The sequence below is a fragment of the Amphiprion ocellaris genome, chromosome 19, assembly GCF_022539595.1.
Source record: "Amphiprion ocellaris isolate individual 3 ecotype Okinawa chromosome 19, ASM2253959v1, whole genome shotgun sequence".
In the NCBI taxonomy this organism is placed as follows: domain Eukaryota; kingdom Metazoa; phylum Chordata; class Actinopteri; family Pomacentridae; genus Amphiprion; species Amphiprion ocellaris.
This window is the reverse complement of record NC_072784.1, coordinates 4,133,577-4,149,894: the sequence shown is the minus strand read 5'-3', so window position 1 is coordinate 4,149,894 and position 16,318 is coordinate 4,133,577. Positions and strand designations below refer to the sequence as shown.

Below are 16,318 nucleotides of genomic sequence, written 5' to 3'. Positions count from 1 at the left end.
TGTGTGTGTGTGTGTGTGTGTGTGTGTGTGTGTGTGTGTGTGTGTGTGTGTGTCTGTGTGTGTGTGTTTGAGCTTGAGTCCTTTCTTTTAAGGAGTGTGAGAAGTAAAGACACACCACAACTTCTATTCTAGAAATGCCAAGAACTTAAAAATATGTATCTGACAAGTAGATAAAGTTTCTTAAGACTTCCAGCACTTCGCCACACCTACACTGAAGCCTTAATTAGGAGTGTGTGCATGTGTGTGTGCATGTGTGTGTGCATGTGTGTGTGAATGGATGGGAGCACTTCAAAGGCATACAAAGACAGACGAGTCTGCAAAAGCGATTTTGCAAAGCAAAGGTGATTTTCCGACTATGACAGGTTCCAAGAGAGAGGATATCAGCCTTGTTTTGCCATTTTATGACTTTCAACTGAGATTCAACCTAAGTGGAAATATGCACTTATCTTTAATCTCAGGCCCACGTCTGCCTCTCTTCACTGGGAAAGAATGAAAGAAGGCGCCATTTCCCATCGAGTTCCCTCTGATGCTAACCTGCCCCCTCACCTTGGGCGGTGTCCAGACATGTGTCCACCTGACTAACCATCTCTTTTTCTTTCTTTTTTCCCCTCTCTCTCTCTTTCAGAACAATCAGGACAATCAGACAACTCAAACCAGCAAGGAGACACAGACGTCAAGCCCCCACCAAATGGTAGGTTTACAAGTATCAGTTCATACTCACTCTATGCATCCAAAGAAAGGCTTTGATACACCTGTGCCTACACTGCAGAAACTCAACATCATACCAAGTCTATTTGTCTTATTTTTAGTCAAAATGTCTCATCCCACTTGATTTAAGATAAATTCACTTGTTTTAAGACAATGCATCTTAAATATGTTAAGTCAAACAACCTTGAAATTATCTGGTTTTGAGTTGTATTATACAAGAAAACTCATAATAAGTTTAGTACATCTCAAATTAGGAGGTTACATGAAAGCAAAAATCGATTTTTGAGTGAAAAACTATTTTTTTAGCATATCTAATTCATTTTAAGACACCTAAGCTCGACAATCCTGGTAAAATATAGCTTAAAATAAGTTTTCCCAGCTGATTTTAAGATCTCAGTATTCTAAATATCGTATCTTATTTCAGGAAATCTTACCAAGACATTTTTCACTTGTTCTACTGGCAGATTTTTTCACTTATTTCAAGTTAAAGTTCCTTGAAGTAAGTTTTTTTCTTCTTGTTTTGAGAGGAGCATTTTTTCCAGCGTACATTCAATCCAACCTGTACAGATGCTAAAAATGCATGCACATGAACGCTCGCTGCCCCTCCATTCGGGCCTCTCTGTATGCGAGTGTGTCCCGGCAGAGTCGGGTCTAAGTTTATTATGGTAAGGAGAGCTGATGGTACTGTAGCGTGGGGGCTGTGCTGGGATTGTGGCGGGCCACTCATAAATCACACTGACGTTATTGGAAGATGGGAACCACATGGCCGCTGCCGAGCCGAGCGCTGACCTCATGCGCTGTCCCCGCTGTGGTTAACCCCGGACAGGGATGGAGTGAAGGAGCGAAGGATGGAGAACGGCAGAAAAATATGGGGAGGGATTGAGAAGAAAATGTGAGGTGAGGGGGGGTGAGGAGAAGAGTGATGGACAGATGGAGGGGAGGATGAAATGGAGGAGAGAGAGTGGGAGGAGGTTCGGAGGAGTGGTGTGGATTTAAAAATTCACTCAACCCTGGAGCTGTAGGACATCCTCTATATGCACCATATAGGCCTGCATGTTGCAGATGGGAACATTATAGCGTGACACACTTCAGAGTAGCATGCATGCACACCCAGGCCGGTGGAACCTATGGTCAGGGGTGGTTTCAGTCACCCAAACATGCATCTTTGCTCAGCTAATGGAAAAATAGTGAAGAAAATGCCATTACTGTTCCTAATTTCTGATTGGATTGAGAGTGGCACATGTAAAGCACAAACATGGTCCTATTCCATGTGAGAATCACATAACTTGCTGTAACGTGTGGAGGAATCAGTACAAATCAGTCTTTAAAATGTTCGTTCAACTGTGCGTTTGAAGAGTCAGTGCTTGGGTTTGGTTTTGTTACTTGGAATCAGTGGAAACTAGGTACAACTTAGGTTTGCTATTGACACATCCAGCTGATACAGCAACATTATCAGTCAGCTGGAGTCACGTTTCTGGCAATTTGGCAAATGGCAGTCCAATATTCAATTTATTTTTGTGGTTTCAATGAACTCATGAGAAACATGTTGCTAAACGCTGCACTATTTTCTCTAGCTAGTTACTAACTTAATCTGTCCTTGTGTGTTTCTGGGCAGGAAACCAAAACAACAAGTTAAAAATACAGAAAAGATTTGTATAGCAGAGAGCAACTGCATGATCAAACTATAATTCTGTCCAACACGAGTAATCACATGATACAATAATCTCTAAAAACATGATTTTAATTACTTTCAAGTGACTGTGACAGGAGTGCAAGTAAGGCTGATAATTACAGTCAGATTTAGGGTCAAGATTAGCCCTGCTGCTTAGATGTATGGGGTTTAAAGCTCTTTTTTTTAATACTAGTGGCCATTATTATTTTCAGTAATAGTGACATTGCATTTAAATTGCTTTAGTTGTGGAACAGCAACATATCAAAATCTACAAACATAAGATGGGGCCAGAAACACAAGCAGTAAGATGACGATATACCAAGTTAACCCTCCTGTTGTTTTCATTTACAGGCACCAAAAAATATAATTTCCTTGTCTGGAAAAAAAAAAATTTAAAAATTCAGCAAAAAAAATTCCCCCAATTTCTGAAAATTTGCAAAACCTTCAGGAAGAAAATTCCAATAATTCCTTAAAAGTTATCTGAAAAATTTTATTTTAAAAAAAAAAATCACCCAAATTTGGCAAGAAAATTCTTGTAAATATTTTCAAAAAAATTGTAAAAATCTTCCATAAAATTGTTAAAAAATCCAAAGTGTTTACATATATATCAGTAAAACTTTTTTCCTCCACATTTTCAAACTTTAAAACGGGTCAGTTGGACCCGCAGGACAACAGGAGGATTAAAAAATGTCCTACTATCAAAATCCATCACAATTTACAGACCAATTTTGGTGTCTGTAGTGTAATTGGAACTGATAAAACAGCTGGTCAAAGATGAGAAACTAACACCAACGTTAAAACGAAGTTCAAGGTTTAGGTTACTGTATCAGAGGACACAAAGGAAGACATTTACGAGGGTGGAAAAAGAAGAATGTATCATTTTACTGCTTCACTCCTATACGACATATGTGCTTTGATATGTTAGTACATGATGATACATAAAGATCACAAAACAAAAAAATGAACGCGTCCAAACCGAAGGCCTGTTTTATCTTATAGGAAGCACATGGATGACACCGGCGCTGTGTCAGGCCTATCCACACATGTGTTTTCCAGCTCTGACTGTGTGTGTGTGTACTGACTGTGTCTCCTATGTGTGGGTGATTTCATGCATGTTTTGTACAGGCATCTACCCTGCAGTCCGCTCTCACACACTGCTCTCTGTCTGTCTTTCACCCAGGCCACTTGAGTTTCCAGGACTGCTTTGTGACTTCAGGAGTGTGGAACGTAGCCGAGCTGGTCCGCGTGTCACAGAGTGAGTCATGGCTATAATTTCTCATGTCAATCACTGTCTCTGTCCTTCCTAGTACACTTCATATGTTACTTTCTAAAATCTTAGGAGCAGAATTAGCAACCTACCTCATCCACAAAGTAGTAAACACCTTTTCTATAAAGCCGTCGTCAGGACTGGACTCCTGACTGGATCCCTGCTTGTCTGGTATCTACTCTCAGATGTGGATAAAAATATCTGATAAGGGAAATTGTAGAATTGTAGGACACCTAGTGAACACCAGTTGTACACGCCTGACACCAAACTGTTCCCATTGATGAAGTACAGGCCGATAACTCTAATATTTTTGAAGACATTTCATTCAACTCACTGCTAGCACCTTTATAAGGCGATTCTTTTGAGCAGATTTGATCTTAAAGGTAACATGAGCATGTGAAGTTACTATGTACCATATTAGTTTGTCATATTAGCATGCTAGCAGTTGCTAATTGGCACTAGATTTAAAGTTTAGGTGAGGATAATTCAGGTTATAGTTCCATAAACCTGCACTAACCGTACTAATGGAAAAGTCAGAGGATTGCTAAAGTTACAATTTTCAGAAGAACATGAATGTCTCTTAACCCTCTTGTTGTCCTCATTTATGGGAACCAAAAAATACTGTTTCCTTGTCTGAAAAAAATCCACTGTTGACTGTTCTGAAGCATTATAAGCTGTTTGGAGGAGAGGTTTGACGTACAACCATCATCTTTACCATGACAGAATTCTCACATTCAGTTTTTATCCAGGATTGTTTAAGTGGCCTCTCCTATCTAAAATAAGCTAAAACATTGAACAGACTTTGATTAATCCTCTAGCCACAATGAATGCTGGAGAAATGCCCCAAAAATCTATCCTGTATTTGTTTAGAAATTTCAGTTTGAGACCAAATTGATGAGCACCTAATCCAGGGGTGTCAAACTCATTCTAGTTTTTTTGTCTGACAAAAGTCAGACAAAAAAAGACAAAAAAACTCAAAAACAAGACAAAATGTTACAAAAATTAGTCATAAAACAAAAAACGAAAACAAAACGACAAAAACATGAGACAAACGACAAAAGTCAGAGACAAAAAGACAAAAAACTCAAAAACAAGACAAAATATTACAAAAATGAATCACAAAATGACAAAAACATGAGAGAAAAGACAAAAATCTGATAAAAAAAGACAAAAACAAGGTAAAATATTACAAAAAAAGAAGGTACAAAGCAACAAAAAAATGGACAAATGACACAAGCGAGACAAAAAAACACACAAAACGACAAAAACGTGAGACAAAAGAACAAAAGAACAATGAGCAATATATTATTTTACTTTACGATCAAAACAATTTGTCATGATATACAATTTGTTAAAGTCTCGAAATTATTTAAAATTTAAAGTTTTACAAATTTACGATTTGCAGTTAATGTCTTCTCTGTGATTTTTACATTTTACAAAGTCGTCCTGAGGGCCGGATTGGACCCTCTGGGGGCCACTGATGTCCGCAGAGCCACACTGCTAGGACTGGCTTTAATTGATGTGACAGTAAAGTCATTATAGCGTCTAGTATGCAAAGTGAAATGTTCTGATATTCTTCTGTGATGTGTCTGTCTGTGTTTTCATCCCTCAGCCCCGGTGGCGACAGCGACGGGCCCCAACTTCTCTCTGGCCGACCTGGACAGCCCTGGCTACTACAACATCAACCAGGTGACCCTGGGACGGCGCTCCATCACCTCCACCCCCTCCACCAGGTACACATTCACACACCAAGCCCTCCTTTTGAAAATGTATTGTGTACTAATATTCTTCCTCTCTTAGTTTTCTAACCTCTTGACTGAATTCTTTATACTCAGCCTGCTCTGCTTTTTTGATTGTGCTCTTTCTTTTCCCTCTCTCCTTCCTCATCACTAATCCATCTCATTCCCTCTCATTTTTTCCCACCGATCTGTCCGTCACCCCGTCTGTGTTTGTGTCTTTTGTGTCTGTTTTTCCCCTCTGTCGTCCTCTCCCGCTCATCTTACGCTGCAGGACTGAAATGGAGCTTTATGCAAGTCTCCCACGGAGGTAGTTACACTCATTACAGAATATCTCCCTCGATACTAATGTAACACAGACCCCGGCATCACACTCGAATAAAAGCCACACACGCATGCTGTCACAAGGATACGCACATGCTGTACGTTCACAGCCCCCTTTATTTTATTGGTCGCAGATGTATGAGTCCATAAGAATGTGCAAACACACACAGGAATGCGTTCCAGCATCCCCACGCACACTTTCAGTGCTCGGTTTGTGGTGCGAGGCTGCTTCAGGCCGGTATGGATACAGCATGCTGTAAACACAGACCTTGACATTTTGAATTTTCATCACTTGCAGACTCATGCCTGACTCGAGGGCAAATGTGCATTCATATGTGTCCTCAAAAGTCCCGCAAATAATATGTTTACATTTATTAAACCAGTCCCAAATACCAGTTTGTAGTGACTGTTTGTTTCAGAGAGAATCCCAGGCCTGCAATTTTTACCCTCCTGTTGTCCTCATTTACGGGCATCAAAAAATATTGTTTCCTTGTCTGTTGTTTAGATATACAGGGTTTAAAGCTCTTTTTTAAATACGAGCAACCATTATTATTTTCACTAACAGAGACATTGCACTTAAATTGCTTTAACTGTGGAGCAGCAACATATCTAAATCTAAAAAAATTGCACGGGGCAAGAAACACAAGCAGTAAGATGACCATATACTAAGTTAACCCTCCTGTTGTTTTCATTTACAGGCACCAAAAAATACAGTTTCCTTGTCTGGAAAAAAAATTTAAAAATTCAGCAAGAAAAATTCCCCCAAATTTCTGAAAATTTGCAAAACCTTCAGGAAGAAAATTACAATAATTCCTTAAAAGTTATCTGAAAATTTTAATTTTTAAAAAATCACCCAAATTTGGCAAGAAAATTCTTGTGAATATTTTCAAAAAATGAGAAAAAAATCTTCTAAAAAAATCATTAAAATATCCAAAGTGATTCCATATATATCAGTAAAACTTGTAATATTTTCTTTAAGAACATTCACAAAAAAATCTATTTATTTTTTTGTGAATGTTCTTAAGAAACATTTTTAACATTTCTTTTTTTCCATCAAAAATGTTCAAAGATTTCCCCAAAAATGTTGAAAATGTGGACATCAGAAGTTTTACTGTGAAAATATTTTTTCCCCCACATTTTCAAACTTTAAAACAGTTCAGTTGTGACCCACAGGACGACACGAGGGTTAAACCAGTCCCAAATACCAGTTAGAAGTGACTGTTTCAGAGAGAATCCCAGACCTGCAATTTTAAGAAAAATGCACAAAACAGATCCGACATAGACATCCCTTCTTCAGGAATTAAAAAAACTAAAATCTTCCTTGTTTTTCCTCTCAGCTCCAACAAGCGCAAGTCCATTGATGACAGTGAGATGGAGAGCCCGGTGGACGATGTGTTCTACTCAGGCCGTTCCCCGGCGGCTGGCAGCAGCTCTCAGTCCAGCGGTTGGGCTAATGATGTGGATGCAGGTAGTCACCGCCACCACTGACCCGTCACATTCATTCCAAATGCCTGTCCAGGAGCTGGGCTCAGGTCCACGTCAATTCAGACACAAAAAACAAACTCAATTTGTGTTTTAAAAAAGAAAAAAATTACATGTTGCATGAGGCTGCGACAAAGGCAACTCATAGACTCCCTTGAAAACATTCAAATCCAAAACAGTTTTATCTGACATTAAAGGAATAGTTCAACATCTTGGGAAATAGGTATTTGCTCTAGATCAGGGGTGTCAAACTCCTCTTAGTTCAGGTTCCACATTCAGCCCAATTTGATCTCAAGTGACCAATAAAATCAGAGCATAATAACCTGTAAGTAACCACAACTCTACATTTTTTCTTTGTTTTAGTGCAAAAAAAGTACATTCTGAAAATTTTCACATTTAAGGAATCATCTTTTTACAAAACATCATGAACAACCTGAAATTTCTTTAGAAAAACAAGTAAAATTTCAACAGTATTCAGCCTCAGCTTATCATTTACACATTACAACTTTCAGATCACAGTGTTTCTACAAAGGAACACAACATTTAGTCACAGCTATCTGAAACTGAATGATATAGTATTTCACTGTTTGATCAAAATGACAAAAGTCAGACAAAAAAACAACAAAAACAAGACAAAATATTACAAAAATGAGACACAAAATGACAAAAGAATAATCAGCAATCTAGTATTTTACTTTATGATGAAAACAACTTGTCATGGTCTAGAAATTATTTTAGATTTCTGGTTTTGCAAATTTACAATCAGCAGTCGTGGGCCAGATTGGACCCTCTGGTGGGCCGGTTTTGGCCCACGGGCCTCATGTTTGACACCCTTAGACTGACCCTAACACTCCCATGTCTTTCAAAACAAGCTGCAGATTAGCTTAGCTTAGCATAAAGACTGTAAACAGGGGGAAACAGCTAGCCTAGCTCTGTCCACTGGTAACAAAATCTGACTGTCTGATTTTTATTTTTATGGAATTATCTGACAGACTTTCTTTGCCAACTTCTTGGATTCCTCTGTTTACTTTTGTTTTCATACAGATTAAACAAAAAGATGTATTCTTTTAATCAGTGAGCGTTGGAGATGCTGGGAGATGGATAGTGTTACCTCTAAAGACAACACGCCAGCTGTTTTCCCCAGCTTCCAGTCCTCGTGTCGTGCTAAGCTAAGCTAACCAGCCGCTGGCTTCAGACTCGGTGTGCAGCAGTTAGAGCGATTTTCTCAGCAAGGAACCAAATATTTCCCTGAAATGTTGAACTCTTCCCCCTAAATCCAAATACAGATGGTGTTTATTCCACAGTAACTGATTTGAAATGGACCGGCAGCCACAGCTCAGCTCTTTCCACCGTCACGCCCCCTCCTCGCCTCTGCGTTGTGTTGACCCTTCTCTTCATCACTTGATCCCCCCTCATCGTTCCCACTCTCAGCATCTTTCACTCACACCTTCTACTCCAGCTTAATAAGACTCCCACCCCCAACAAGCACCACAGATCTCTCTGAGGTAAAGGGACTGCCAGCTTATAGCATCTTTGGTCACATGCAGCAAGGACTTAAAGAGCCAGCGCACTCGAAACACGCAAAAACATATTTTCTCTGTTTCTCTAAGCAGTTAGCAGATAGTTTGGGTTTTATTTGCAGATGCTTTAAGAACTTTTTTTGTGAATTTCACTACTTAACCCTTGTGTCGTCCTGTGGGTCAAAATTGATCCCTTTTAAAGTTTGAAAATGTGGAAAAAAATGTATTTTTATGTCCACATTTTCAACATTTTTGGGAGTTTTTTGAACATCTTTTTGTGGAAAAACAGAAATGTTTAAAAAAATGTTTCTTTAAGAACATTCACAGAAAAATCAACCAAAATCCAGCGAAATTTGCTGGATTTTGGTAGATTTTTTTGTGAATGTTTTTAAAGAAAATATTAGAATTCTAACTGATATATATGTAATCACTTTAGATATTTTTAAAACATTTTTTGGAAGATTTTTACTCATTTTTTGAAAATATTGAAAAGAATTTTCTTGCCAAATTTGGGGGATTTTTTTTTTTTTTTTAAATAAAACTTTTAAGGGAAACTTTTAAGGAATTGTTGCAATTTTCTTCCTGAAGGTTTTGCAAATTTTCATAAATTTGGGGGATTTTTTTGCTGAATTTTTGGATTTTTTTCAGACAAGGAAACAATTTTTTTTTGGTGCCCGTAAATGAGGACAACAGGAGGGTTAAACTGCTGCCACCACTCCAGACCAGTGGAGGTAAATGACATATCTGTGGTGCTACATATCTGTTGTGGCTTGGTGGAACCTTAAATCTGATATCTTGGAGTTTCTGCAAGTAAACCTGAGCCTATCTGCACACAGTTGAAGTGTGAAAATATGTGTTTTTGTTGTTGTGAACTGGCCCTTTAATCAGACCACAGCCTACTACAGTTTGTTGTCTGAGTTGTCAGTGAGAGGAGTGGCAGAGATGGATATCCTTTGCTCATTTAGTTCCTATGGTATTAGCATTCACATCCATTTAGTTTCACTCCAGGATTGTGCGTGTGCGTGTGAGTGTCCAATATAAGACTGTCAAAGCCACATACTGGAGATTTAGTTAAAATACCTCTCAAAAAAATGTTTTACAAAGTTTATGTTCATTTATATAACTTCAATTAGGTCATTAAAACACTGACAGACTGTGTTAGGGGGTGTTTATATGATCTTCTTATCATATGAAAGAAATAATTTGACATTTTGGGAAATACAGTGACAATGATGCTAACTATGAAGCTACGGCTAGCAGTCAGTTTTTTGTTTTGGTTATTTATTTTATTTTTTCTTACAAGGTTAAACTGGTGGATTCTACACCACTATGGGCTGATTAGGGGGCCGTTCCTGTTCCTGCCCTTAGTTTCTGCAGTGGAAAGCCACCTTTTGTCCAGACATGAGAAAGGAATCAATCTTTTCATCTAACACTTGTGAAGTTACTTATTTCCCAAAGTGTTAAATTAATCCTGTCCCATTATTCCCAGATGGCCTCTGATTTTTACGAGCCATATCCTCCTGTGTTGTCTTCTTAAGCATTGCAGCAGAGCAGCACCAGTTTAACCGCCCATTTACTTCTGAAATCATTACCACTCACGCTTTGGCTTGAAGCCCTTTTAACCGTCATGATGGGTATCACGTCAAATGTATGTACAATAGTCTACATGTATATCTCTTGGGTGTAGTATGTGACTTTGGGGATTTTGTTGAATTGCTTAATTTTCATGTATTCTCCAATTTCTAACGTCACTCCCACTCACATGCTGCCATTTTAATACTGCCAGCAGTAATGATGTAACTATTTTATAGACACTTGCTGCACTCAATAACATTCAAATCCCCTATTGCCTATTATTTAACCACCCCTATTTCTCTCCCTCATTCTTTCCATCTCTCTCTCTGTGTCTCTGTCTTTTTCTCTCCTCCCCTCTTCCATTGTTAACTCTTCCCTTCTCCCCTGTTTGGCCTTTCAGTGCAGCACCATTTGGCCAGTGTGCAGGAGAGGAAGATTAAGCATGAGAGCGATGGAGTGCAGTTTCCTTACCATGGTTAGAACAACATTAAACATTATACTGTGTACATATATACATGCTCTACTTCCGCTCACACCACCCTCAACTTGTGTGCATCTCTCTCTCTCTCTCTCTCTCTCTCTCTCTCTCTCTCACTGTCCTTTTTTTCCAAGTCTGTTTGCACTTCCTGTGAGCTCTCAGAGCTGTTCTGCATTTTCCATTTGTCCTCTCGCTTCTCTTCTCTACTTTTTGAACTCTACTCTCCTCTACTTTTCTCTCTCCATCCCTCTCTTGTGTCTTGTTCTCTGGCTATGCTGCTGCTGGGTGGGGTTGTGTTTCTACCAGATGTCTGCTGTTGTCCATTGTGGGTTCACCAAAGCCTTTTGGTAGCCCAGTAGCTCCGTAACATCCACCGCCTGTCTGCTGCGAAGATGTTGCTGTAAATCTGTGAAAGAAATCACACGTCTAAGGAGGATAAAGACATCTCCAAGTGCATTAAAAACATCTCTGAATGCCCTTTTACTGATGTAAACTCTCATTTTAAATGTGTGATTAGGTGCATTATCATATCCAAAAGCCGTGTTGTTGTGACACCGTGTGAATGCAGAGTTTCTGAAGTGACGTGAATTTGTCAGCAACATTCAGCTCAGTGCTTTGGGTGTTGTAATTTTGTTGTTGAGCCCAGAGAGAAAGAGAGAGAGAGAAAGCGAGTGATGAAAGACAGAGAAGGAGGAGGCGAAGGGAGAAGGGGGGGATGTGAATGAGGGTTTGTCGAGTAGAAGCGCTTCATCCAGCCGGTTGTTTAGACAGAGCTGTTGAGTGGCGTCCCACCTGCCGTAGGCCTGACTCAACCGTCTCTGAAAGACAGCGCAGGAAAAACAACATACGACCCAAACAAACACGACTAAAGGCACTCAGGTGTGTCATCAATTCACAAGGCGCCTTCTGTCTCCGAGACATGCTTACTCACCAACGCACACATTTACAAATGACATGCAGACGCACACACACACACACACACATGCACAGAAAACTAAATTCAAGCTCTTTCTCTGATTTACATTCACACACACATAGACACACTCCCCAATCTGGAGAGGAGCAGTGTTCCGGTCCAGATGGCGCCTCCATGTGTCTACAGCGAAGGGAGCTACTGGGTTACAGCAGACATCTGTTCTGGTGATGGTGGTGGTGGTGTTGGGAGTGAGAGATGAGGAGAGGAGAAGAGGGGTGGAGGACAGGAGGAGGGAGGGAGGAAGAAGAAGAAGGAAGGGGAGGGCCTCCGCCTCTGCCTGCTCTGGAGGTGATCCTCTACCTGAATGAAAAGCTCCGAGGCGTAGCAGGTGATCATGTAATTCATCATTAAGTCTGCCGTCTCCCGCCTGCTTGCTCCTGCTGCTCAGTGGTGGGAAAAGCCGCTATCAACCTTTCAGGAAGGGGATAAGGAGGGGGGGGGGTTTCCCGTGTTTTTGTGTTATTGACAGAGAACTCAAGCTAATTATTTGGACATAAAACTGCAGTGTGTGTCTGCTTGTGTTGCTGAGGTGTCCTCGCTCGAGCCAGTTAACGAGGAACTCTGTTAATATACATTGTTGTTTCACGCTTACCTGAATGCATGTGTGTGAGCTGTGTTCTTTCTCTGGTGTGTGTGTGTGTGTGTGTGTGTGTGTGTGTGTGTGTGTGTGTGTGTGTGTGTGTGTGTGTGCACATGCGAGCAGACCAGTTCTGTGACAGTTAGGGGGTTTGTGTGGTCGCCAGCTTGTTAGCGTGGCAAGACTACAGGGTCATGGGAGCAATTGGCTGCCAGTCTGCTCATGCAGTGTGCCAGGAGCAGGACACAGAAATAATGTAGAACAAACAACTGTGTATGTGTGTGTGTGTGTGTGTGTGTGTGTGTGTATATATGTGTAGACTCACATCCACACACCCACACAGATTAAGGGAAGAGATCAGAGTAACTTCTGTTAGCTTTATCAGACAAAGCTTTCATTGGGCATCTGGGCCTCATTTGCTGCTCCTCACTGAGAAGCCACACAGTACCGGATATTTCAGCGAGATACCGGCTAATTAGGGAATATCACAGAGACTAAAAACAATATGTATAATTTAAGGCTGTTTATGCAGAATAAGTTGGGTATAATTGAAGTTGGGATGTGGTGGCACGCCGTCGTCGCTGCATGGACCGCAGAGGAACTGTAGCCAGGCGAGCATCGAATCCGTGCACGCTGGGATTCAGTTTGTTGTTCATGTTGTGATCAAACTCTACTTTTTCATGGGACGTTGGGATATCACATGTGAAATTAATAAAAAAACATGATGAAAATATTAATATTTAGCCTGTAGTATGGCTCAGTATGGCTTTGAAAACATAGGATCCTATGTTTCCTATTATAAAACAGAACATTTTTCATTAGAAACTGCCCGTGTTCTTTAAACGCTTGCAGCTTTACCCTTATTAGTTCTTTCTCAAGTGTCAAACTTAAGCCCTAATGACACCGTTAAAGTTTGAAAACTCACAAAATACATTTACAACAATTTTCACAGGTTGAGAGTAGCACTCTTTGTGATGGATAAATTGAATATTCAGTGTAAAAGATGTAGAATGCCCCTTTACAATACTGCTAACACACAAATGCATTGATAATATATTAAAATAATAATGCATTGATAGAATATATATAGATATGTAGGGGTGAGAGGAAGATTAGGAACCAATCTCCTATTTGGAACTGATATACACTACCGTTCAAAAGCTCGGGGTCACTTAGAAATGTCGTTATTTTTGAAAGAAAAGCATTTTTTTTCAAATGAAGATAATATAAATGAATGATAAATCCAGTCTAGACATTGTTAATGTGGTAAATAACTATTGTAGCTGGAATTTTTTAATGGAATATCTCCATAGAGGTACAGAGGAACATTTCCAGCAACCATCACTCCTATGTTCTAATGCTACATTGTGTTAGTTAATGGTGTTGAAAGGCTCATTGATGATTAGAAAACCCTTGTGCAGTTATGTTAGCACATGAATAAAAGTGAGTTTTCATGGAAAACATGAAATTGCCTCTGTAAAACTCTTGAACGGTAGTGTACATTTGCAAAAAACATGAAAATATTGACATCAGAATTTCGATAACACAAATTCTACCACAAAACTTGAAACTGAAAAGCCTTTATTTAGGTTTTTAATGTGGTAACTTTTCAACATTTGTCCTTCAGTGTTGATTGGCTTTTCCCCATTAGGTGTAACCAATCACATCGTGCTGTGGGCGGGACTTTGCTTGAGACCGCAGATAAAGAGAGGCAGCAAAGCCAAAATAGTGCATTTCTGGAAATCAGTTTTTACAGAATAACAATGCTGATAAACACTAAAATGCCAAATATTGAATCTAATAAACAGCCAAACATCTCCAAATATGTGTTAACAGTAGATTGAAATTTCCTTGTAATGTACTGGCAGTAAAACTGGCTGTTAACCCAACACACTCGCTAACAGAAGTACAATATCATTACCATATGGATAGCACCTTCATCGTGCTGTTTTTCCATCATTTTTCCTGTAATTCTGCCTGTAAATAAAACATACCTCACTCCACTTACTGTGTCCACTCCTTCACGCTGCTTGTGGAGTCACATGACGTGCTGTCGACCACCTTTTTCTATACTTATCGGCCCCCACACAGACACAGCAGCACCCATGGAGCCTATGGGCATTCAGGGTAAATAGTGATAAAACATTTCCCAGTGTAGCATTTAAAAAAAAAAAAAGCTTTTCAGAAATCTGCTCTGTTAGACTTTATATTCTGCTCATAAAATCTATTTCCACATCTCTATGGGCCATGTTGAAATTACCCACATTTTTATTTGAGTGTGTTTGTTTTATATGTGTGACTATTGTGTCGTTTAGTAGTTTATGGGCCTCTCGCTCACCGAGGTTGTTTATTGTCGTATTCTTTCAAGCAAATCCGAAACAAACAAAACTCGAGTTCAGTATGTTCCAGAGAAAAGTAATGAGGTCTGTGTGTCCATGCTGATGTACTTTTCTATACTTTTACTTCCTCATTATTCTCTGTTTTATGGATTTTTCTTTCCAGAGTTTTATTTCAGCGTATATTCAACATTGCGGTTCCCGGCAGAGGTCAGATACACCATTTGGCGCTGTTCCTCCAACCCTGAAAGTCTAAATTGTGCCTTTGGATTACCATACATCAAAATAAATTCCCTCAGCGTCCACCACACAAGGCCTTGATCACAGAAGAGAGCCTCTTTTATCTGTAGCTCTCACACTTTTGGCCATGTTTCTGGTCCGCTGGTGAGCCGGGCCTATACTTAACGTGCCCGTTTTTACCAAACTGAGGGATATTTCATGCAGTCCTGTAGCCTCAGCCGACATTTATAGCCAGAGGGGGACACTTTAATATGTTTGTCTATGTGTGCCGGCCATGCCGTCACCGCTCCTCTCCCGCTTAACTTCTTCCATCTTTCTACAGCTCTCCCATCTAGCCTTCGCTGGCATGTGGCCCAGTACTCGCCACCCAGCCTGAACAGCTTGTGTGGGTGTGCGTGAGTGTGTGAGTGTGAGTTCAAGAGCTTCTTTATGAAATACTATAGGTCTTAAGGCAGTCGCATAAAATACCTGACAGTCAGATATGCAGAACGGCGCTATATCAGAAGATCCATTGATGTGTGTTTTGGCATGCTCCTCTGCAGCTATAAGTAGTCGCACAGCTCATGCTGGCATCGAAAACACAGTCTGCCCCAGATATGAGGCCATCCACCATCCCATTCATTCTAAAGCGGCAAAGTGCAGTGAGTAGGCTGGCTGGCATGTTTGTGTTCCTCTGGAGCTACGCCTGCTCCTGAGATTGTTGGGTTTTTCTGGGATTAGTCAGATAGTTTTCTAACAGGATCCACCTCTGAGTTGATGTAGAAGCAGTGACATCGCTGTGTTGTTGGTGACCATACTTGGACCACCGTTGCATTTCCCAGCTCTCCTCTGTCCTGACGCTGTGCCCCCGGCCTCTCGAACCCAACCCTTCCACCCCCTTTTCTCCCGTCACCCACCCCACCCCGCCTTCACTCTGAACCCCCTTTTGCTGCTCAGAACGTGGCCTTTCACCGGACCCCCACCCCCTCCCCTCAATCTGACCGAGCCGGTACAGCCCAGCCCACTGTACCCAAACGTAGAGTACTGGACAGACAGATTGTGAGAACCCCCATCTGTATGTTAAGCCAGTCAAACAAATCAATGAATGAATCGATCGATCAATCCATTGATTTCAGTCAGTCATAACCATTTGATTCTCGTAATCAAATTTAAAGAAGTCTGATAAATTTATTTTTTTCTCTCTCTCTTCTTTTTGAGTAGAGTCGAAGTAAGAAAAGCAGCCATGTTTGATTAAAACCTCGTCTCTGTTCTGCCATTTTGTTGATCCCCTTTTTGCCAGGACTCTCGTCGCCTGGTTCTCTTAAGAAGCCGGGGAAATTCGATTTCAGCGCCCTGTCCTCCCAGACGAGGTCCCCCCGCATGGCGTTCACCCACCACCCACTGCCAATGCTGGCGGGAGTGAGACCAGGTGAGACCAACCCAGCTCC

At 40.5% G+C, this 16,318-nt stretch overlaps 1 protein-coding gene across 17 annotated transcripts in view; it reads left to right on the top strand.

The window, feature by feature from the left end:
- Positions 1-16,318, top strand: part of nfixb (nuclear factor I/Xb) — a 176,324-nt gene that overhangs the window by 136,658 nt on the left and 23,348 nt on the right. For 8 of the 17 annotated variants that reach the window (XM_055005001.1, XM_055005003.1, XM_055005010.1 and 5 more), the window contains 7 exons: positions 626-691; positions 3,561-3,635; positions 5,260-5,380; positions 5,658-5,693; positions 7,045-7,175; positions 10,685-10,759; positions 16,171-16,299. In XM_055005001.1, the coding sequence (XP_054860976.1) occupies positions 626-691; positions 3,561-3,635; positions 5,260-5,380; positions 5,658-5,693; positions 7,045-7,175; positions 10,685-10,759; positions 16,171-16,299 (633 nt within the window). The remainder of the gene's footprint in view (positions 1-625; positions 692-3,560; positions 3,636-5,259; positions 5,381-5,657; positions 5,694-7,044; positions 7,176-10,684; positions 10,760-16,170; positions 16,300-16,318) is intronic. The other 9 variants (XM_055005006.1, XM_055005016.1, XM_055005000.1 and 6 more) reach the window with 6 other exon arrangements.